The sequence below is a fragment of the Sus scrofa genome, chromosome 3, assembly GCF_000003025.6.
Source record: "Sus scrofa isolate TJ Tabasco breed Duroc chromosome 3, Sscrofa11.1, whole genome shotgun sequence".
Classification (NCBI taxonomy): Eukaryota; Metazoa; Chordata; class Mammalia; order Artiodactyla; family Suidae; genus Sus; species Sus scrofa.
In genome coordinates this window covers 25,432,240-25,456,248 of record NC_010445.4, presented here as the reverse complement: position 1 = coordinate 25,456,248, position 24,009 = coordinate 25,432,240, and the positions used below count along the sequence as shown (strand labels likewise).

At 48.9% G+C, this 24,009-nt stretch overlaps 1 protein-coding gene across 1 annotated transcript in view; it reads right to left on the bottom strand.

The window, feature by feature from the left end:
• PDILT (protein disulfide isomerase like, testis expressed) overlaps positions 1-24,009 on the bottom strand; it is a 37,332-nt gene that overhangs the window by 10,674 nt on the left and 2,649 nt on the right. Inside the window, exons 2-6 of the mRNA XM_021088376.1 lie at positions 14,148-14,354; positions 5,832-5,965; positions 4,528-4,665; positions 2,455-2,565; positions 2,248-2,373 (exon numbers count right to left, since the gene is read on the bottom strand). Of these exons, the coding sequence (XP_020944035.1) occupies positions 2,248-2,373; positions 2,455-2,565; positions 4,528-4,665; positions 5,832-5,965; positions 14,148-14,354 (716 nt within the window). The remainder of the gene's footprint in view (positions 1-2,247; positions 2,374-2,454; positions 2,566-4,527; positions 4,666-5,831; positions 5,966-14,147; positions 14,355-24,009) is intronic.

Below are 24,009 nucleotides of genomic sequence, written 5' to 3'. Positions count from 1 at the left end.
GGGTAAAGGCAATCTACAACCTCATCTCACAATATGTGCCAAGGTAAGCCCCACCTATAGACTAGAGAGTGAACTTTAATCTAGGGAGTTCCCGTTGTGGTGCAGCGGAAACAAATCCGAACAGGAACCATGAGGTTTGCTCCCTGGCCTCCATCAGTGGGTTAAGGATCCAGCGTTCCCAGGAGCTGTGGTGTAGGTCGCAGATGTGGCTCGGATCTAGTGTTGCCGTGGCTTCGGATCCCGTGTTGCCACGGCTGTGGTGTAGGCTGGCAGCAGCAGCTCCATTTTGACCTTTAGCCTGGGAACCTCCATGTGCCGTGGGTGTAGCCCTAAAAAGCAAAAAATAAATAAATAAATAAAATATAAAATAATAATAATAATCTAGAAGAATTGTGGCCAAGTTTATTTTATTATCATTTATTTAACCATTGAGGTTTTTAGGTGTTTTTTCTTTTTCTTTAATGGCTGCACCCACAGCATACGGAGGGTCCCAGGCTGGGTATCGAACCCGAATATCTGCAGCGACCTGAGCTGTGGCATTCGGATTCTTAATCCACTGAGCCGCAGCAGGAACACCTGTATTTTATTTTTCATTTTTAAATAAAAAAAGAAGTTTTTGGCTGTGTCTGTGGCACTTGGAAGTTCCCAGACCAGAGATCTAACCTATGCCCCAGCAGTGACATCGATAAATCCTTAACCCGCTGAACCACCAGGGAACTCTGGCTAAGTCTTGACTATTATAACGTGTCAGAAATAGAAGGAAAGCAATCAGATTGTAATCAATTGATTTACATCAACAATCTTTTTTTTGGAGTTCCCATTGTGACGCAGTGGTTAATGAATCCGACTAGGAACCATGAGGTTGCGGGTTCGGTCCCTGCCCTTGCTCAGTGGGTTAAAGATCCGGCGTTGCCATGAGCTGTGGTGTAGGTTGCAGACACGGCTTGGATCCCACGTTGCTGTGGCTGTGGCGTAGGCCGGAGGCTACAGCTCCGATCTGACCCCTAGCCTGGGAACCTCCATATGCCACGGGAGCGGCCCAAGAAATAGCAAACAGACCAAAAAAAAAAAAAAAAAAAAAAAAAATCTTTTTTTTTGTTTGGTTGGTTTTTTTTTTTTTTTTTTTTTTTTTTTTGGTCTTTTTAGGGCTCCACCTGTGGCATATGGAAGCTTCCAGGCTATGGGTCTAATTGGAGCTGTTGCTGCTGGCCTACACCACAGCCACAGCAATGCCAGATCTGTGCCACATCTGCGACCTGCACCACAGCCCAGGGCAACGTCGGATCCTTAACCCACTGAGCGAGGCCAGGGATCAAACCTGCAACCTCATGGTTCCCAGTCAGATTCGTTAAACACTGCACCACAACGGGAACTCCTACCTAACCCACTTCTAATTCTTACTGTAACTCCCCGTTTTACCCATGAGGTGACTGAGAGGTTAAATTCATCTCAGACAAAATCACTTACAAGAGGGAGAGAATTTGAACCCAGATCTCTTGATGCTGAAGCCTAGAACTTCAGCAACTGTCCGTGCTGCTTCACACCCATAGGCTCTCATACTCCCTGACCTCCGGAAGTCTTTCCTCCCGTCACCTCCAGGCCAAATGCCACCCCCATGACCGTCACCCTCTCTTAGCAGAGCGGGGTCCCTCAAAAAAGCAGCCAGACCAATCATGTTCCCAGAGTCGACATAACTGGAAGATGGAACGGAGAAGGATAAGTAGTTTGGTGAGAAAGTAAGAGCTACTGGGCAGGAAAAAGAAGACAAGTTTAAAATCAAATGGTGACTAATAGAGTGTTGACATGCAAGTCAGGTGATTGGTATACAAATGACTATGCAAATCTCCCTGGATTAATTTATAATCAGCAAGACCAGCAGACAGGCATCAGGGTCCATAGGTTGTGGATTCCTAGCAAAAGAGCACCAAAGGAGCTCCTTTGGTGGCTCAGTGGTAACAAAACCGACTAGAAACCATGGGGTTGCAGGTTCGATCCCTGTCCTCGCTCAGTGGGCTAAGGATTTGGTGTTGCCGTGAGCCGTAGGGTAGGCTGCAGATGCGGCTCAGATCCTATGTTGCTGTGGCTGTGGTGTAGGCTGGCAGCTGAAGTTCTGATTCGACCCCTAGCCTGGGAACCTCCATATGCCATGTGTGCAACCCTAAAAAGCAAAAAAAAAGAAAAGAAAAAAAAAAGAAAGAAAAGAAAGAAAGAAAAAAGCCCCAAAGAGCAATGGCAACTTCCACAAACCTTGTTTTGGAATTTCTTCGCCGCCAGTTTATAGTGCTGCATTATCATACCCGACGATCTGGAGCTTTTGGAGACAAAGAGCAGCATGTGATTCAGGACTTGCAGTTCGTAAATCAGATCCTTAGTCTGAAATGAAAAGGCAAAGAGGTCATCCCGTGCGCACAGCTGCCCCAGCCACCCTTCTCCCGGGACCCTTTGCTCACTGACCTCGGCGTTGTATTCAATAACAAAATCTGTGAGGTGCTGTTTAATGACTTGGTTGAGGACCTGTTTGTTGGTATTGTCATTGATAAGCTCCTGGCGGTTCACAATTCTTCCCTTGGACAAGAGAAGAAAATCATGGCAAGGCAGTCGCACCCATGATGGAGGCACTAAATAACTATAAATAGCACAATTTTCCCCTTGGGTAGACGGAAAACATCACGATAACAGGTATAATGCATAATCTAGATAGTTAATAAATACGGATGGCTGGGCAGAGTAGCCTGAGGGTGGCACATGGGGAATGTGGAAGCCATGAAAATCTCCAGTCTGCAAAGACAGGGAGTGGAAGTGGCTGAACAGCTCCAGCTGCCTTGCTCCAAAATCCATCAATGTATTGGTGCTGATGCTGAGTAGCTTCTCACACACGGCTCCCAACCAATGATATTGTCAAGGAGACTAAGGGCCAAGCCCATTTCTGGGAAATGCAGGATCCCTTTTATAGGGACGATTTTGATGAATGTTCTTAGAACTGCACTGACGTCAAAGACTCTTCCAGCCAACCTTCCTTCCTTCCAAAGGGTCAGACCTCCATCATGGTCTGATACATTTCCCCCAGCTCTCTCTCTCTTTTCCTTCAAAAGCATTCCCCTGATCTTTCGCATGACTCATCCAGCTTGAGGACTGCTTCTCAGAAGGACCTGGATGAACGTAGGGGGTGGTATAATTCTCTGTGGGTGAAGGAGGGAGAAGGGGCTGTCTCCTTATTTCTCTTCTTATCTCACTGCATTTCCTTCTCTTCATCGCCACCAATCCTCCAAATTTCTTCCCTGGACTCCTGCAAAAGTCTCCTACTGTTCTTCCAATTTCTCCCCCCCCACTTCCCTTCAATCCATCACACCCGCCCCCCACTTTAGCCAGAGCGGTGTTATTTAAATGAAACTCTTGTTTACATATTTCATAGCCTCTCTTGTCCTCGGGATAAAGCTGAAACATTTTTCTAGTGATAACCACAGTTTATTAAAATTAATTAGACTTACAGAGAGCTCATGTTGTACCAGCCACTGTTCTAAGTATGTTCTATGTATGAACTCCCTGAAACCTCTTAACACTGCATTGAATATTATTATGCCCATTTTACAGTTGAGGCAATTGAGGCACAGAGAAGTGAAGGGACGAGCCCAGAGCTGCTAAGCTAGTAAGAGGGGGAGCTAAGATTCCAACCCATACAAGCCGACTCCAGTGCCCAAACTCTCACCCACGAACACAGACCAGATCTCTCCTAAATGTATTTCCAAGTTTGCTATTTGGTTTTTGAATTTGTGATGGGGTTTATTCTACAGAAATTTAACATTTTTTGTGTGGTCCAAATGTATCAGTATTTCTTTAGATATTTTCTGGGGTTTCTGTCATGCTTTGTAAGGGGTCCTCCCCCTCCCTCCAAGGTTAGAAAGCAACCTTTCCCATGCCTGGCGCTGCAGCTGCAGCCTGCAATAGAGCCACGGAAACGCTGGATCTGAGCTGCATGCGACCTATGCTGCAGCTTGTGGCAACGTGGGGAAGGGTGAAGAAGAGTGAGGTGATGCCTAGGTGTTCTGGCTTTGCTTACAGAGGAGTTGGGAGATGGTGGCACCATTTGTGAAGGGAGAAAATCTACTGGAAATGGATTTGGAGGGGAGATTATGATTTCATGCTTGGCCATGTTGAGATCTCTGGTGATGGATATAAAGGTCTGGAGATTAGAGAAATCTGATTCGAGCTGGAGATTTTTAAGTCAAGGGTGTATGGACTGATGGAGGATGGGGGGACGGGGGGCGGTGTGCCGCATGGACCGGAAGAAACCACAGGGCAGAAGACTGAGCCCTCATTAATGACATTTGCCAGTTAAGGAAAGGAAGAGCTGCCAGTGGAAAATGGCTATAAATGCCAGAGAAAGAATGGGAGACCATGATTTCCCAGAAATTGACTAGTCCAATGCCACTGAGCTGACAAGCGGCAGAACCAGAATTTGTATCCAAAGCCCATGTACATACATGCATAGTTCTTTGTTTTGAACTAGAGATAAGACCAAAGTCTTACCTTTTTGAACACCAGAACACTGTCTAGGGTGACGCGGAAATTCCCAATGGCATTTTTAATCAGTATCACTCCGAACGTCAGCTCCGGAAAGTCCTTGATCGTATCATAGAACAACTCTGCGAGGTCTTCCTCCAAATCCTGTTTGGGAGGGATGTTCGAGAAGGTTTCGGTAACCAAACGCCTTTTTTGTTTGTTGACGATCAGGGTGAAAATGCTGACGAATTCATCACCTCACCTTTCCAAGTTCTGGGGTTTTGCTGGGTCCCCTAAATCCAGCTTCGTGGATATTTCATACCAGGATACTTCTATGGCTATGACTAAGGCCCAAAGAGGCAAAGCCACTGAGATGAATGGAAAGAACTGATACACCTGACCTTTTTCCCAAGTGTTAGAGAGAAGGCTGTTCTGACACAAGTGTTGAGAGTTTTTAACATTTATCCCTTAATTGTTTTCAGAAGAAGCAATGATTCGGCCATGGGTGGTACCAAATATGAACTTGATATCATGATACAGTTGTAGTGTCAGCCTTCGTGCTCTAGCATGAACGAAAACTGAAAGCCACCTCAAAATGTAGGATGGGAGAGACAAAGGACAAACGCTCCCCACGAAACCCCAAAGTTGGGGGTCCCCAGAAGCCCCAAAGCTCTGACTTCTGCTCAGAGAAAGGAAGGGGTCATCAAAGTTATAGGAAATGAGTGAAAATGTGCAAAAACTCATTCTCCAAAAGCAAAAGCAATTTGTCTTTTTGTCTTTTTCTTTTTAGGGCCGCACCCGCAGCATAGGGAGGTTCCCGGGCTAGGGGTCGAATCAGAGCTGTAGCCGCCAGCCTACACCACAGCCACAGTCACGCCAGATCTGAGCCGCATCTGCGACCTACACCACAGCTCAAGGCAACACCGGATCCTTAACCCACTGAGGGAGCCCTGGGATCAAACCCGAAACCTTGTGGTTCCTCGTCGGATTCGCTGCCACTGCACCACGAACAATGGGAACGCCAGCAATTTGTAAGTTATTATTCAGGGATGATCTAAATGAACCCCCCAAATATCAGTTTTACTGTCAAAACCAATTCAAGATACATCAGTTTCCTCTCTTCTTTCCCTGTTACTCTCCACATTTGCATTAGCTTCTCCTACCCTTTCAGCTTCCACTTTTTTCATTTTCATCCTGTGGTTCCCCCCGGAAACTGGCTCGTTGGAAAAGGAAGAATGGGCACAGAATTAACCCAGATGGAAGACCTCGTCTCACCCTACCCCCTTCCCAAACAGAGTGGAAAGCCAACTCCCACCTCGTGAACCCGGTACCTGGAAGAAGCCCATGATGACCAGGGGCCTGGAATTCACAAACTCTAGAATGTCTCCGGTGTTATTGAACAAAAATGCCTTCTGGCTGATTTGTCTTCTCAACCAAACAACCAAGGCAGTAGATTCAACCACTCCTGGAGAGAGAGAGGAGAGAGGGTTCAATGGATCCCACAGAAGCTTCCTCTTGAACAGCAGCAGGGCCTGTCTTCCTCAGGTTAAATGGGGGGAAGCGTCTTGTCTTGGACTCCTACCTCCAGGTTGGTTCTTCCACTTCTCCCCACCTGAACCCCAAGGGGTGAACATTAACAACAGCAGCTACGGGACGTCCCGTCGTGGCTCAGCGGAAATGAATCTGGCTAGCATCCATGAGGACACAGGTTCAATCCCTGGTCTTGCTTAACGGGTTAAGGGTTGCCATGCGCGGTGGAGTAGGTCGCAGACACAGCTCAGATCGGGCGTTGCTGTTGCTGTGCCTGTGGTGTAGGCTGGCAGCTGTAGTTCCATTTTGACCCCTAGCCTGGGCACTTCCACGTGCCCGCGGATGCGGCCCTAAAAACAAAAAAAAAAAAAAAAACAAAAAACCAACAGCAGCTAAAATGAGCTCTTACCAAGAGTCAGGCTGTCCTGGGTGTTTTGCCTGTGTTACGTCCCCACAATGACTCTGTGGGTACATTTTATCCTCATGTTGCCAATGAGGAAATTGAGATTTAACTTGCCATTGGCCACCGCACTAGCCAACCTGGGACTCAAACCCAGGAGGAAGCCTGCCCAGGCTTCTTTTCATATCCACCCTTCAAAGTGACAGGAAGATGAATTTATTTTTCAAAAACATAAATTTGAAAAATGTAAATAAAAAGACCTGCTAGCTCTGTGTCCTTGGGAAAATTCTATGCTCTCCCAGTGGCTCCATTTCTCAGCAGAGACACAGATAAGGTTATAAAGCCTGACATCCATTTCTCAGCTATCATTCGGGAAGTGCCAAGCAGACAGAAATCTTAGCTCCTAAAACTGGGACATGTCTACCATATCTGGGGAGACATGACGGGGTGCCAGAATGTACTCCAGGCTACAGATGGACTTGTGTGTGCTAGAATCATTAATTGCATATGATGGCAGGTGAAGTAAAATATTATTTTCTGTCCAAACCTGCTGTAGAATAGGATGGATCATTTCAAATGAGTTTATGAGCTAAAGAAATGCTTGTAGTGAGTAGCTTTGGACTTTGTTCCTTCTCTCACCCTTCCTCCCTTCACTCAGTCAATCATTTGATCGATATGTACTGGGTCCCCGTGCTTGGTCCTGGGGATAAATGATGGGCAGAAATAAGACATTGCCACTGCTTTGCAGCTCTCATTCTGTTGAGGAGGACAATTGTCAAAGAATGCAAACAAATGTAGAATCACACCCAAAGGAAGCATCCAAAAGCCAACCTGTAGCAAAGATGTCTAACCTAGACTGTGAAGTCAAGGAGGGCTTCCTGGAGGAAATCACTTATGAGCTGAAAACTGAAGGATGCATAGGAGATGACAGGAAGCAACTGGAGAAGGAAAAGCAGAGGAAACATCCTGTGCAAAGGCCCCGTGGCAGGACAAATTGCTTCCTGGAGCTTGAGGAATGCACTCTGAGTGACTAAATCAACTTCAGTGTCTTTACTGACCTTTTCTAAGAACATCAGGCCTTTAAAAAAACTTATTAAAGGAGTTCCAGGAGTTCCCGTCGTGGTGCAGTGGTTAACGAATCGACTAGGAACCATGAGGTTGCGGGTTCGGTCCCTGCCCTTGCTCAGTGGGTTAATGATCCGGCGTTGCCATGAGCTGTGGTGTAGGTTGCAGACGCGGCTCGGATCCCGAGTTGCTGTGGCTCTGGCGTAGGCGGTGGCTGCAGCTCCGATTGATCCCTACCTGGGAACCTCCATATGCCGCGGGAGCGGCCCAAGAAATAGCAACAACAACAACAAAAAAAAAGGAGTTCCATCATGGCGCAGCAGAAATGAATCTGACTAGGAACCATGAGGTTGCAGGTTCGATCCCTGGCCTCAATCAGTGGGTTAAGGATCTGGCATTGCCATGAGCTGTGATGTAGGTTGCAGACTTGGCTCGGATCTGGCATTACTGGGCTGTGGTACAGGCTGGAGGCTACAGCTCTGATTCGACCCCTAGCCTGGGAACCTCCATATGCCATGTGTGCGGCCCTAGAAAGACCAAAAAAAAAAAAAAATTTTTTATTATGAAGTATGTTTTTATGAAGAAAGGTACACAAATTATAATGTTTGGTTTGATGGATTTTCACAAAGTGAACACACATGTGTAAAAACCATCCGGATAAACAAAGAGTTTGTTATTGGCTCCCCTCACAAGTCCCCATTATGTCCCATCACAGCCCCTACCCCACCACCATCTAGAGGTAACCACTACCCGAACTTCCAACAGCTTGCGTTAGTCTGCCTGCTCTTGAACTTGATATAAATAGAACATAGCGTGGGAGTTCCCAGTGTGGTGCAGTGGTTAATGAATCTGACTAGGAACCATGAGGTTGCTGGTTCGATCCCTGGCCTTGCTCAGTGGGTTAAGGATCTGGCATTGCTGTGAGCCGAGGTGTAGGTTGCAGATGTGGCTCGGATCCCGCGATGCTGTGGCTCTGGCGTAGACCGGCGACTACAGCTCCGATTAGACCCTTTGCCTGGGTACCTCCATAAGCCGAGGGAAGCGGCTCTAGAAAAGGCAAAAAAAAAAAAAAAAGAACATAGCGTGTGTTTGCGTTTATTGCATGTATGAGATTCCTTCATGTTGCCCTTGTTGATTCCTTCCCACACCCCTGCATGGCATTCTATTGTGTGAACATTCCACACTTTTGTTTATCCAGTCCCTGCTAACAGGCATTTGGTTTGTTTACCGTTTGGGGCCATTAAGCATTAATTCTCGAGCTTGTCTCTGGGGACACATTATATGCACTTTGGTTGGGTCCATGCCCAGGAGAAGAATTGCTGGTCATAGAGATGCAGAGTCCAGCTTTAGCTAATGCAGATGAGGCTATTTAAAAAGCCATGATGCGTCAGGCCTCGAAAAGTCCATAGGAGGGTGTCATGGGGTCTCAAGGGACAGAGAAGGATGGGGGGGAGGCTCCACGCCACCCTCAGACCACGGCCATCTACCCACCGCCGTCACCCCCTCCTAGACTCCAGCCCCAGGTGGAGTTTCTATTTTCCCAGAGGTCCTAGCCATCTTCTAGGAAGAAAGAGGTACATATCCTGAAAACAGATCTTGGCATGGCCCCCCAAAATTAGGTTTTAAATGTTCAGAAATTCTGAAAATACCAAAAAAAAAAAAGTGAAGAAAAACCTTCCTCATGGGTCTGCGGTTCTTCAGAACCATTGCTCTCACCTGCCTCTGGCCACACTCCCGCCGTACATACCCCGTGATCTCCAGCGCGGTGGCTTCAGCATCTGCCAATCCCTCTGCCTGCATTGCCCTTTCAGCTCCGCTCTCACGGGCTCCTCCTCCTGCTTGTTGAATCTTCAGTTTGGTCTTTTCTTCCTCTCGCCTCGATCATTATCTTATGACCGGTTGATCGTCTTCACAGAATCTCTTTCCGAAGGTGTGATAATTTCATCCCTTTCTTAGTAGCTCCCGAGGGGGAAGAGCCTCTACCATCTGGTGATTTTCAAGTTCCCTGAGAAACAGCCTGTACAGGGATACTCTGACCCTCCTTGGTCCCTCTGAAAGCAGGAAATACAGCTCCCACGTGGAGGTACCCTCCCCATCCCCGGAGGGTAGACGGCGTCCTTGTCCCTGGAGTCAGGGATTCGAGGTCAAGAAGCTGTAGAAACAAATTCTGTTACTTCCTCACTAATTTACTGCCCTGAGCCCACACCCCTTTGTCTTGGCAATTCCTGCTTTCTTCCTTCCCTCCTTTCATCTTTTTCTTTCTTTCCTTCCTTTCCTTCCTTCTTTCTCTTCTTTCTTTCATTCGTTCATTCGTTCATTCTTTCTTTTTTAATGGCTGCACCTGCAGCCTATGGAAAGTTCCCAGGCCAGGGACTGAACCCCACACTTGTGCAGCAACGCAAGCCTCTGCATTCGGATTCATAATCCATTGCCCCACAGTGGGAACTCCTTGTCAGTTCTTCACAAATGTATTGTTTCTTCATCTCACCGGTATCAAGCCTGCCTGCTTGGGTCACTTTTTGAGCCTCCTGTCTTTGGGACTCCCATACCTATGAAGTTAAATTTGTTTTTCTCTGGCCAATGTCTCGTATGCCAATCTAATTGTTAGACCAGCCAAGAACTCCAAAGGGAAGAAAGGACCAGTTTTCCTCGCGACCTCCTATAATGTCTGGCTCGTTGTAGGTATTCAGGCAATAATTTTGAGATGAATGAATGTGAATGACTCATTAGATAAGCCAGTTGGAGGGAACTTGATCTTGGGCTCTTTTCTCTGGGATGGATGAGCTCCGTTTGCCCCTCTGGACCCCATGGGACTGAGGTGGCTCTGAATGTGGCCAAGAGATTGTCTCTGAGTGCCTGCCTGTTAGGACCGGGCACGGTCCCCACTGGGCAGGTGCCTTCCTGGTGCTCGGCTCTGAGCCAGAGGACACTGTGACCACCGAGGTGTGAACACCATGTGATGATTGACTAGAGCGGCTGCTCCGCTGCCTATTTCCAGGCACAGGCTGTGACTGCATCATTAATTGAGGCCCTGGCAGCAGCCTGAGTCTCCCGCCCTCTAGGGAGATGGCTAAGGCCAAGTCTTCCACCATCACCCCGTGGAGACTGGAGGAGAACTGGGACTTGACCCAGCAAGGACTAAACCCCGTCTGCCTCCCAAGAAAGGTTTCGTAAAAGTCACGGTGTGGGAGACCAGTAAAGCACTGTTGCCCCCTTAGCTCAGGGAAGCCCTGTCAAGCAGCAGGACCAGCACTATTCGTCCTTTTTAGGGAGTGAGAGACGGAGGCCGACTCAAGTTCTCACAGTTAGTGCTCACCCTAAAACCCAGGCTCCACAACCAGCCTCTTGCTCACTACCTCTTTCCAGATTTTTTTTTTTGGCGGGGGGAGGGTGGATACTGAGAAAGAAGGGGCAGGTCAAATCCAGTAGAAATATGGGCTGGCTCCTCACCCCAACAGGGGCCCTTGCAATCCCATCACATTCAAACTCAAAACTATGCATGAAAAACCCAAGTGCTCTAGGAGTTCCCATCCTGGCTTAGTGATAATGAACCCGACTAATAGCCCTGAGGACTCGGGTTCAATCTCTGACCTCGCTCAGTGGGTTAAGGATCCAGTGTTGCTGTGAGCTGTGGTGTAGGTCGCAGACATGGCTTGGATCCCACGTTGCTGGGGCTGTGGTGGAGGCTGGCGGCTGCAGCTCCCATTCAACCCTTAGTCTGGGAACTTCCATATGCCACGGGTGCGGTCCTAAAAAGAAAAACAAACAAAAAACCCTAAGTGTTCCAGGCGCCGGACTAGGGTCAGGAAAGAGTTTGAAAATAATAATAACCACGTGTGCCAGTTACTTAGAGGAGGGCTCTGTCAACTCTAGCCCATGAGCCCAATCTGACTTGCCAAGTAACTTTATAAATAAAGTTTTATTGAGACACAGCCACGCCCATTTTGTTTGTGTATGGCTTCCCCGCCCCCCACAGACCCCGCCCCAAACAGCAAAGTCTATCAACAGAGATTGGCCTGTGAGACCTAAAACATTGACGCTCTGGTCCTTTAGAGAAAATTGTGGATCCCACCACTAATTAGCTGGGAGCCTCGAGAGGAGTTTGTTCATGTTGCCTCACTTCTCCATCTGTAAAAGGACCTCCTCCTTGGCATTGTGACATCTGAGTGCCTGGAACACAGTAATCACTCCTGATCTGTGCAGACTCATTCCTTCTTCCCAGGGACCCTCCGAGGTAGATTCTTTTACCATCCCCACTTTTCAGATGAGGACATCAGAATTCCACAGGAGGAAGTGAGTGTTCTCAGGTACATAGGAAGGATTTGATGCTGGGGTGGTGGGAGGGGCAGGAAAGGAGTTGAGATCGGTCTCTGCCCTGGTGCTCTCAGTTGAGTAGACAATGACGGACAGATACAATTCTGTGAAATGAGATCTTTACGGGGATAGCTCAGGTGCTGTGGGAGTTTGCAGGCAGGCCAGGCATTCTGACCTGGGCCGTCAGGGGGGACGTCCTGGAGGAGGGGATAGTGAAGCCTCCTGCATGGCAGAGGAGGTTCCAGGTACTGGCTCCCAGCATGAAGGGGGCTGAGGCAGTCCGGAAGTTGCCAGGCTGTCACCTCATTGCCTCTAAGTGGAATCAGACTGCATCTGCCCTTCAGAAGCGGGACAGGGGGGGCATCCCAGAGCCTGAGCCACAAAACAGAGTTCACTGAAGTACCTGGGGCTTCTCGTTTCTTCACAGCCCTCCCGCAAACCGAAATATCACAAAGGGTTCCTCGCTAGGGGTCAATGGGTGGCCACTGAAGGTTGTCATCAGTACTTAGGAAGCAGCAGTCTTTGTCCCTTCTCGCCCTGTTCCTGCCCTCTCCTCCATCTCTTCTCTTTCCCCTGCACCCAACAGCCTCCTACAAACCAGTTTGGAGCCGGCTGCCAAGTCTTTTATGTAACCTGCCCTGAGGCTGACTCTTTTGAATGAATCGTCTTCCTCTGCAAGTCTGGCCTGTGTGTCCTCCTGCCCTCTTGTGGCCATTCTGAGAACTGCAAGGCATCCTCTCCTTCGCCCCGCCCCTTTGGTTCTTGGAACAAATCTCCAACAGGTTTACCGCAAACCCGCTAAACGCAAGGAGATGCAAAAAGACGATCTCGGTTTTCTGAGATTCGATCATTCAACACACCCAATGGGGACATTCTACTAACATGATAGGGGCTGTGCTGGGCACTTCTGTGTGCATCGGTTTAATTTCATCCATCCACCCACCTGTCCATTGAACATACATTGATGCATCCATATATTTAACACCTTTTAAAACGAGGACCCACCATGTACCACAATGAGGCACAAAATTCTTCAAGCTTCTTCAACATCAAGATAGGGCTGGGGACATGGTAGGTTCTTAATAAAAGGGTGAGATACGGGGTTAAGTGAGCTAATGAACTATGGATGAAAACAGACATGAAAGTATTTGGTAGCCGTCCTGTCCCATGTTCATCTTGTTCTAGCATCTCTCAGGCTCCTTTCAGTCCTCCAGTGTTTCCTTGGTCTGGGACCCTGTCAAAATCATTCTCAAGTGCAAGAGTGTGGTGAGAGTGGGGAGATAAGCAAGCTGGGAGCTGATGCTCCAGTCTTGGTTTATAAACCACGCACCCCAGGAGTTCCCGTTGTGGTGCAGCAGAAGTGAATCCGACTAGTAACCATGAGGTTGCAGGTTCGATCGCTGGCCTCGCTCAGTGGGTTAAGGATCCCGGCGTTGCCGTGAGCTGTGGTGTAGGTCCCAGACGCAGCTTGGATCCCACGTTGCTGTAGCTGTGGCGCAGGCCGGCATCTGGAGCACCAGTTAGACCCCTAGCCTGGAAATCTCCATATGCCACAGGTGTGGCCCTAAAAAAATAATAAAAATAAACCGCGCACCTCAATATGCCACCTCCTAGTGCCTGCAGGGCCCACCAGTTGAGATGTGAGCTGTGGTGAAGGCAGCTACATGGGTACCAAAATCATTTTTTTTTCCTTATGGGCAGAGAGCAGGGCCATATCTCCCAGCTGGGCAGAGCCACATAGCGGATCTATGGGCCATGCCAGCCTGGGCCACAGACACCACCGGAGGCCCTCCTCTGCCTCCCAGCACCAATTGCTGGCCAGCTCCAGGGGAACCAGCAGGAAGCTCGTGGTCCCAAGAGAGAACAAAGCCACAGGCTGGAAGGAACCTGGGTCCTTGAAAGACTAGGTGGAGTAGAGTCCCCCCTCCCCTACCCCTTCGGCTGCTAACTGGGCTTGGGGGAAGCAAGAGGTAAACTCGCAATTCCGTTAATAAACTGAAAGGCTGGCTTTTGTGCCTCCATGATTGGCATTACCTTGACCGATATGTAAAAACCTTTATCTTCGAGTTCCCGTCGTGGCTCAGTGGTTAACAAACCAGACTAGTATCCATGAGGATGCAGGTTCGATCCCTGGCCTCGCTCCATGGGTTAAGGATCTGGCGTTGCCGTGAGCTGCGGTGTAGGTCACAGACGCGACTTGAATCCTGCATGCCTGTGGCTGTGGTGTAGGCTGGAAGCTACAGCTCCTATTGGACCCCTAGCCTGGGAACCTCCATATGCTGCAGGTGTGGCCCTAAAAAGACAAAAATAAATAAATAAATAAATAAATAACTGTTACCTTTGCAGCTGATGGGCTCCAATCTGTTCCCCTCGAAAAACAGCTTCAACTCTGGGGCCTCCTTGATGTCAAACTCTTCCTGAAGTTCCTTCTCGATCGTGATGTCCACTTTGCCAAAGCCAATCCCATTCTTGCCTGTGCCCATGATCTCCACGGCTTTGCCCAGCTCGTCGGCCAAGTCCCTGGATTTCTTTGAGGATGGGTTGTCTGAAAAGAGCCGGTAGGAAGACAAAACTCACTAGAGCCTCTGCCTCTGGCTCCCATCTTGCAAGGAGGAGGCTTTGTTTTCCTGCTTAGCTCCCGGGCTTTTCTCATGCCCCACAGTTAGTGGGTAGTTTCTGAAGTGTGACAGTGCAATTAGAGATTCTCATGCTAAGTCAGTCAGAAAGAGAAAGACAAATTCTACATGATATTCCTTCTTTTTTTTTTTTTTTTTTTTTTTGGTCTTTTTGTCTTTTCTAGGGCTGTTCCCGTGGCATATGGAGGTTCCCAGGCTAGGGGTCTAATCGGAGCTGCAGCCACTGGCCTACACCAGAGCCACAGCAACGCCAGATCTGAGCCACATCTGTGACCTACACCACAGCTCATGGCAACACCGGATCCTTAACCCACTGAGCGAGGCCAGGGATCGAACCTGCAACCTCATGGTTCCTAGTCAGATTTGTTAACCACTGAGCCATGACGGGAACTCCTACATGATATTCCTTCTATATGAAATTTAAAATATGGTGCAGGAGTTCCTGTTGTGGCTCAGTGGTAAAGAACCCAACCAGTATCCAAGAGGATTCGGGTTCGATCCCTGGCCTTGCTCAGTGGGTTAAGGATCCGGCATTGCTGTGAGCTGTGGTGTAGGTTGAAGACATGGCTCAGATCTGGTGTTGCTGTGGCTGTGGCCTAGGCCAGCAGCTGCAGGTCCGATTTGACACCTAGCCCAGGAATTTCCATAAGACACACACACCTCAGCCCTAAAAACCAAAAAAAAAAAAAAAAAAGCACAAATGAACCTGTCTACACAGCAGAAACAGACTCACAGACATGGAGGATAGAATTTGGTTGCCAAGGGAGAGGGGAAGGGAGTGGGATGGACTGGGAATTTGCATTAGTATAAGCAAACTATTCCATTTATTTATTATTTTTAAATGATTTTATTTTGTCCATTATAGTTGGGTTACAGTGTTCTGTTAATTTTCTACTGTACAGCAAAGAGACCAAGTCACACACACACACACACACACACACACATATAAATAGATACATTCTTTTTTTTTTTTTAATTTTATTTTCCCACTGTACAGCAAGGGGGTCAGGTTATCCTTACATGTATACATTACAATTACATTTTTTCCCCCACCCTTTCTTCTGTTGCAACATGAGTATCTAGACAAAGTTCTCAATGCTATTCAGTAGGATCTCCTTGTAAATCTATTCTAAGTTGTGTCTGATAAGCCCAAGCTCCCGATCCCTCCCACTCCCTCCCCTTCCCATCAGGCAGCCACAAGTCTCTTCTCCAAGTCCATGATTTTCTTTTCTGAGGAGATGTTCATTTGTGCTGGATATTAGATTCCAGTTATAAGTGATATCATATGGTATTTGTCTTTGTCTTTCTGGCTCATTTCACTCAGTATGAGATTCTCTAGCTCCATCCATGTTGCTGCAAATGGCATTATGTCATTCTTTTTTATGGCTGAGTAGTATTCCATTGTGTACATATACCACATCTTCTGAATCCAATCATCTGTCGATGGACATTTGGGTTGTTTCCATGTCTTGGCTATTGTGAATAGTGCTGCAATGAACATGCGGGTGCATGTGTCTCTTTTAAGTAGAGTTTTGTCCGGATATATGCCCAAGAGTGGGATTGCAGGGTCATATGGAAGTTCTATGTATAGATTTCTAAGGTATCTCCAAAGTGTTCTCCATAGTGGCTGTACCACTATGGAGGCGAGGTCTCGGTGCCCAGCCCCCACCCAGGCGTCTCAATTTTTGGTGACTGTGCCCGTAGTTCAGATGGTCCGTTCGGTTCTTGATCGGCTTTTCCGTACTCCAACTTACTGCTACACTCTTCTCTGCATCTGGAGATTCCTCTGGTTCGTTTGATCCTTCCCCCGGTAGGTGACTTTCCAGGGTGCGGGATCCCTTTCTCCTCCGCAGTTCCCTTTCGGGAGCGCCCGTCCCGCTCGGATTCACCTTCTCTCACTCTCCTCTTTTCTCCCGTTCTGCCCCGTAATGTCACGAACTTCTTGTCGTTATTGGAGTTTAGGTTCTTCTGCCAGCGATTGGTTGCTGTTCTGTGCGAGTCATTTATTCTGTAGATGTGCTTTTTCTTGTTGTGTTTGTGGGAGAGGGCGAGCATGTCCCCCTACTCCTCCGCCATCTTGTCCTCTCTCTAAATAGATACCTTCTTTTTCTCACATTATCCTCCATCATGCTCCATCACAAGTGACTAGATATAGTTCCCAGTGCTAAACAGCAGCTTGCAAAGTATTACATTTAGAATAAATATGCAACGAGGTCCCACTGTACAGGGCACTATATCCAATCTCTTGGGTGGATCATGATGGGACATGATATAAGAAAAGGAACGTATGTATATATGCATGACTGGGTCCCCTGGCTGTACAGCAGAAATTTGCGCCGCCGTTTAAATCAACTACACTCTAATTAAAAAAAAATTAAAAAAAAAAAGAAGTGTGACAGGAAGTGAGACCCCTGGTTCAGAAACGGGCCAACGTGGGAGACACACTGGGGTTTGGAGACACAGAACACATTGGGTTTGGGTTCAGAAACCATACAAGGAACGTGAGGTGACAATGTCTCTAAACTCCAGTTTCTTCAAAGGAAAAGTGGGGAATTACTGGCTACCTTGTGAAGTTGTCAGTGTTGAAATATTTCTATAACAATCAGTTCTACCATGCTCATCACTTCCTAGAAATTGACAAGGATAAAGCCATTGAAACTTCCCAGCACTCCAGGGGCTGGGCACTGCATTTATCATCTTACTTTCCTGGAGGAGGAAACTGACACATCTTTAAAATGACGTACTGGCCAAGGCCATCTGGCTGTAGGAGGTAGTGCAGGACCAGACCCACTCATTCTGGCTCCAGAGTGGCTGCTTTATAAGCGCCCCTGGGCTGGGTGCTGCCAATACTTTTTGCAATGCCTAGGAGTTCCCAGTGGTGGTGCAGCAGAAACAAATCCAACTAGTATCCAAGAGGATGCAGGTTCGATCCCTGCCTCACTCAATGGGTTAAGGATCCGGTGTTGCCGTGAGCGGTGGCATAGGTCACAGACGCAGCTCGGATCCCCGTGTTGCTGTGGCTGTGGCATAGGCCGACAGCTGTAGCTCTGATTTGACCCCTAGCCTGGGAATGTCCATATGCCTCAGGTGCGGCCCTACAAAACAAACAAACAAAAAAACAAAAAAACCCCTGCACCATGGTAGGTATACAATTCATTCTTTTTGGAGGGGTGGGGGGCCACGTCTGTGGCAATGTGGAAGTTCCTGGGCCAGGGATCGAACCTGTGCCACAACCGTGACCCAAGCCACGACAGTGGCAACACCGGATCCTTGACCACTGAGCCACCAGGGAACTCCTATAATGCCTTCTTGCTACTACCGTAATGATTGTAAAATTTCTCTGAGAGAGAGGGTGCCATCTGGTGGAGAGTCCTGGAGCTGAAAAGCCAAGCCCTGCAGCAGCATTTGCCCTGTATCTGCAGGTGATGGGCAAGGACTCCCTGGAAGAAGGCCGGGTATGGGGAAAGGGAAGCATAGAGGGAGGTGATGATGCTTCCCGCCCACTCAGCTCATCCCCTGCGGTGGCAGCTTTGAAGAAACCTGACACCACAGATTAAGATGCCCTGGCCTCTTCCACTGCAGGGCGGGGTGGAGCCCTGTTGTGAAAAGTGCCTCAGGGGCTCGTCACCTGACCCCAGCAGCACAGCAGCAGGAGAGGGCTTCCTGGCCTAAATGAAAGGGGCTGAAAGGCAATCAAGGCTGCCTCCCTTCCTCCTGATGAAAGGATGAAAATGCAACCTAACCCTCCTAGAACCTAGGAAGTTAATAAAAAGCTCTAAATGCCCTCGAATTCCAGACCCTGTTCCCTATAGGTAAAAGATCATACTTCTTGCTGTTTTAGGGCTTGCTCTCTGTTCTGTACAAAACTATGTGGAAGGGAAAAATAGGCCCCTGAGTACATGCCTCTAGGCATGAGACTTCTTGAAACTGCTGGAGATAACAGGGAAAAGGGTTCCTAACTGCTTGTTTGGCTTCGGTAAAGATGCTTGCATAAAAGGAGAAGTTAATCGCTAAACCGACCCCAGTAAGATCGGTTGCGCCATAAAATGTTGAAAATCCTGATAAATATATCTTGGTGACAATATGTCTCCCCTGCCCAGGAACAGGCACAAACACGTAGCTCCAGAACAACGTAAAATTAATTGGTCCACGAAGCACGGGCTCTCGAAGTTTTAAAATGACTGGTTTGTGACATTTTGAAATGATTGGTTTGTGAAGCGCGGGCTTTGTTGTGAACCCCATAAAAGCAGTCCCGACTCCGCACTCGGGGCCCGCAGTCCTCTACCCCTATGTGGTGTACGACTGTGGGCTCCAGCGCGCTTGGAATAAAAATCCTCTTGCTGTTTGCATCAAGACCACTTCTCGTGAGTGATTTGGGGTGTCGCCTCTTCCAAGTCCGGATGAGGGGGATTTTCCTTCTACCGGCCTTTCACTGACAGTTGCCCCCCCCCCCCCCCCGCTGCTGACCCTGACCCCTCTTTGCCTGGGATCTGCAGTAGGTGGGCGGAGTCAGGGTCCGGGGTCACTGACTCCCTTTCAAGCCGGAACGCTTTTTATCTTTTTCAAACTCTCGTCCATCTGGAGCACTTGGAAAAAGTGCAAATCGCTTCCAGGGCCATGGACAAGTTCCAAGTCCCAACAGAGAGGCCCTTTGTAAAGCAGAACCCAGAAAGCCAGGCCTGGGACAGCTGGCACACGCTCTGCTGCCAGCCAGCACACCTGCTCTGGCGAGGAAACCCAGAAGTGAATGATTGTTTTCATTCAATTCCCAATCCACGGAAGGGAGGTGGGACGTCTCACCTCCCTTGTAGATTGACGCCTCTCCACTGCCTGCTTTGTCATCATCGTCACCTCTGATCGGCCCCTTGTGTCACCACCAGCAGGCCTGTCCCCTGGCTTCCTTGTGGATTCGGCTATGCCTGGCTCCGGGTTGCTGATGGACACAGCATCCAAATCTGAGTTTTCTCTGGGGCAAGAGAAACACTGAAATTCTTGTCCCAACAGTGAAAATTTTGAGGGTCCACCCACAGCCCAGTGCTCTTCCGCATCCAGAAAGAAAATGAGAGAAAGAGGGCGTGACAGATGGAATGCTGGGCTTTGACCGCTGGATGGACGGGACCAACCAGCAATCGTATTGGGATGCACTCATTCATCTGACACATCTTTTTTAGAATCTTCCATGGGCCAGCACCGTTCTAGGTGTTGGGGATTTAGCAATGAGGAACAGTGATAAAAATGACTGCTCTTATTGGAGAAGGCAGAAACTAAAGAAGCAGTCTATATTCTGGGTTAGATGCTAAGTACTGTGGAGGGAAAAAAAAAAAAAAAAACAGGTGGAGGTTGAGAGTGTCAGGGGAATTGTTTATGTAGGGAGGTGAAAGGAGCCCTCACTGAGAAAGAACATTTTAATAAAGACTGAAGGAGAGGCAAGTGGGAGACCAGCTGGAGGGGCCACTGTGATAATCCAGGTGAGAGACAGTGTGGGGAGGGGCCGGCAGGGGTGGGGGGAGAGAAGGGGTCAGAGCCTAGAGGGGTCTTGAAGGAGGAGTGGGCTGGGTTTAGTGATGGCCTAGAGGCGGAGTATAAAGGAAAGAAATCAAGGATGACCTTGAGATTTTTTTTTTTTTTTTTTTGAGGGCCGCACCCGCAGCATATGGAGGCTCCCAGGTTGGGGCACCAATCAGAGCTGTAGCCACCGGCCTACATCACAGCCACAGCAACACAGGATCCGAGCCACATCTGCCACCTGCACCACAGCTCACGGATCCTTCACCCACTGAGCAAGACCAGGAATCAAACCCGCGTCCTCATGGATGCTAGTTCACCGCTGAGCCACGACTCGCACTCCATTTTTTTTTTTTTTTTCCCGGACCCTGAGATTTTGACCTGAGCAACCAGAAGGATGCTAGAGATGGTGATGAGCTTGGTAGTGAGGATAACAGGATAACAGCATTGATGGGACCTTACCTATGCCAAGTATTTTGCTAAGGGTTACACTATCTTGGTGAATCCTGAGAACACCCCATGAGACATCTACTGTTACAGGTGGGGAATGTCAGACAAGGACCCAAAAGCAGCGGTCTCACCTCTCTCCATTTCATGGGGCGATTCACAGTATGCACAGGTGCTGACAGTGATAAGGACCTCAGTAGGGGCATCGATCCCTTCTAGCTCCTTAGGGACCAGCCAACACATCCCTCTGACCATTGCAGTGGTCTACGAGACCCTAAAGATTCTGCTCTTTATCTCCCAGATCTTATTTCCCACTGCTCTTCTCTTTAGCACCCAGGTTGAGCTACCCTGCACATTCCTACCACAGGGCCTTTGCACGTGCTGTTCCCTCTGCCTGAAATGCTCTCCTTGGGTGGCTGCTTTATTGCCTTCAGGGCTTCACTCAGCTGTCATCTTCTCAGGAAGCCCTTCCCTGGCCACTCTATACACAACTACAGCCCCGCTGTCACCCACTCCTTGCACTCCCTAGGGTCATGCCCTGTTATTCTCCACAGTACTTTCACCCTTAAGACCCATTACATTTGTTACTTCTTTATCTGTTTATCTTGAATCTCCCCTCTCTGGCATAAAAGTTCCATAAGTCAAGGAAGTCTATCTGTTTAGTTCAGCACTCAGCACCTCGATTATATCTGGCACATAATGAGTATTCAATGAATGAATGAAAGTCCAGTTATCTGCATAGGTTTTTAAGATGGACTGAGTGTTAGATCCGCTCTGAAATCTAGGCCTCATCTCTTACCAGTTGTGTAATTTGCGGGCAAGTTCGAAACCTTTCTGAGACTTAATTGCCTCTGATGTAAGACAGGGACAAGGAAACCCAGCACGGTGCCTGGAATACAAGTCTCAATAAATGGCCTCCACCATATCATCCCTATTTGTCCACCTCCTCCCCACCCTCCTCCCCATCTCCTCCCACCCTCCTCCCCACCCTCCTCCCCACCCTCCTCCCCACCTTCCTCCCCACCTCATCCCCACCCTCCTCCCCATCCTCCTCCCCACCCTCCTCCCCACCCTCCTCTCCATCCTCCTCCCCATCTCCTCCCCATCCTCCTCCCCACCCTCCTCCCCACCCTCCTCCCCATCTCCTCCCACCCTCCTCCCCACCCTCCTCCCCACCCTCCTCCCCACCTTCCTCCCCACCTCATCCCCACCCTCCTCCCCATCCTCCTCCCCACCCTCCTCCCCACCCTCCTCCCCATCCTCCTCCCCATCTCCTCCCCATCCTCCTCCCCACCCTCCTCCCCACCCTCCTCTCCATCCTCCTCCCCATCTCCTCCCCACCTTCCTCCCCACCTCATCCCCACCCTCCTCCCCATCCTCCTCCCCACCCTCCTCCCCACCCTCCTCCCCATCCTCCTCCCCACCCTCCTCCCCATCCTCCTCTCCACCCTCCTCCCCACCCTCCTCCCCATCCTCCTCTCCACCCTCCTCTCCACCCTCCTCCCCATCTCCTCCCCATCCTCCTCTCCACCCTCCTCCCCATCCTCCTCCCCATTCTCCTCCCCATCCTCCTCCCCATCTCATCACCATCTTCTTTCTCTTCACCATCTAACCTTTTCCAGGGCACACTCTTGTCACCTCTGCTTTAGGGATAACTACTAATGAACCTAGAAACCACTCCTAAGTCTCTCCCCACTCAGGGTAACCTCCCCTTGTCTCCTGCCCCATTCATGGAGAATTTTGTAGGCCAAAGGAAAGCTCGTTCATTCATTCAGTATCTCTGCAGGCCTGCCATGTGCCAAGCACAATCCCAGATGTTAGCAATCAAGAGGTGGATACAATTTTGGAGTTTTGGACGTGGCTCAGTAGAAACAAATCTGCCTAGCATCCATGAAGACACAGGTTCGATCCCTGGCCTCACTCAGTGGGTTAAGGACCTGGGGTTGCCGAGAGCTCTGGTGTAGATTGCAGATATGGCCCGGATCCTGCATTGCTGTGGCTGTGGTGTAGGCCGGCATCCACAGCTCTGATTCGACCCCTCGCTTGGGAACTTCCATATGCTGCAGGTGCAGCCCTAAAAAGACTAGAAAAAAAAGTAAAAAGTAAAAAAAATAAAAATAAAAATAAAAAAGATTTGGCCCCTGTTTTCCGTGGAGCTCACAGGTTTAAAAGCCATTTCATGCAGCGACACGGCTGGACCTGGAGATCTTCATACTAAGTGAAGTCAGTCAGACAGAGAAAGACCAATTATCATGTGATGTCACTTACATGTGGAATCTAATTTAAAAATGATACAGGAGTTCCCGTCGTGGCACAGTGGTTAATGAATCCAACTAGGAACCATAAGGTTGCAGGTTTGATCCCTGGCCTTGCTCAGTGGGTTAAGGATCCGGCGTTGCCGTGAGTTGAGGTGTAGGTCGCAGACGTTGCTCGGATCCCACATTGCTGTGGCTGTGGTGTAGGCCGGCGGCTATAGCTCCGATTCGACCCCTAGTCTGGGAACCTCCATATGCTGCAGGTGTGGCCCTGAAAAGATTAAAAAAAAAATTGAAAATTAAATAAAATATGAGGAAAAAATAATAAATAAAAGCAGTTTCAAGACAGTGTGGCTAATGCTGTAAAAAGCAGAGTGCAGAGGGCTGAGTGAGCATGGGGGAGCCTCCGAGCCAGCTTGAGCAGAGGTGGGGTGGACACAGCTTGCTGACAAGGCAACCTGACAACCTTATAAACTTCACAGTCCAGGTGAAGCAGTTCAGGAAGGCGGAGGGAACTGCAGGTGGAAAGGCCTGGAAGCCCGCGCCAGTGTGACCTACCTGGTGACCACAAATCACGCAGGGTCCAGAGGCCAGAGTTCCCGGGAAGTGAGGCAGACCTGGGCTAAACCAAGCAGTGAACCTCGGAACTGTGTTAAGGAATTTGGGGGTCTTAGAGAATCTTTGAGGTTTGTCATCAGGGAGTGACCCAATCAGATGGATATTTTTTTTTTTTTTTGGGGTTTGCGTTTTAGGGCTGTACTCATAGCATGTGGAAGTTCCCAGGCTAGGGGTTGAAACGGAGCTACAGCCACCGGCCTACACCACAGCCACAGCAACACCAGATCTGAGCTATGTCTGCGACCTACACCACAGCTCATGGCAATGCCAGATCCTTAACCCACCGAGCAAGGCCAGGGATGGAACCCGCAACCTCATGGATCCTAGTCAGGTTCATTAACTGCTAAGCCACGACAGGAACTCCCTGGGGTTTTTGTGTGTGCACGTGGTTTTTTTTTGTTTTGTTTTGTTTTGTTTTTGGTAGATTGATATTTTAGAAAAAAAATCCTCTGGGTACCTTGCAGAGACAGCCCTGGAGGGGGAGAAAGGAGGCCATCTAGAAGATGCTGCAGTGGTTGGGGTGGGGGGATGGCGAGGCCAGAATTAAGGCAGTGGCAGGAAGAGGGGGAGAACTGGAGATTGCAGAGGGCTGTAGGAGGTGGGTTTCAACAGGACTGGGTGATGTATTAGAGAATAGAAAGCAGTCAAGAATGGTCTTGGAGTTCTGACTTTGACAATGAGTAACCAGCAGTGCTGTCAGTCAAGTGGATGTTCACGGCAGCCCTATTCACAGTAGCCA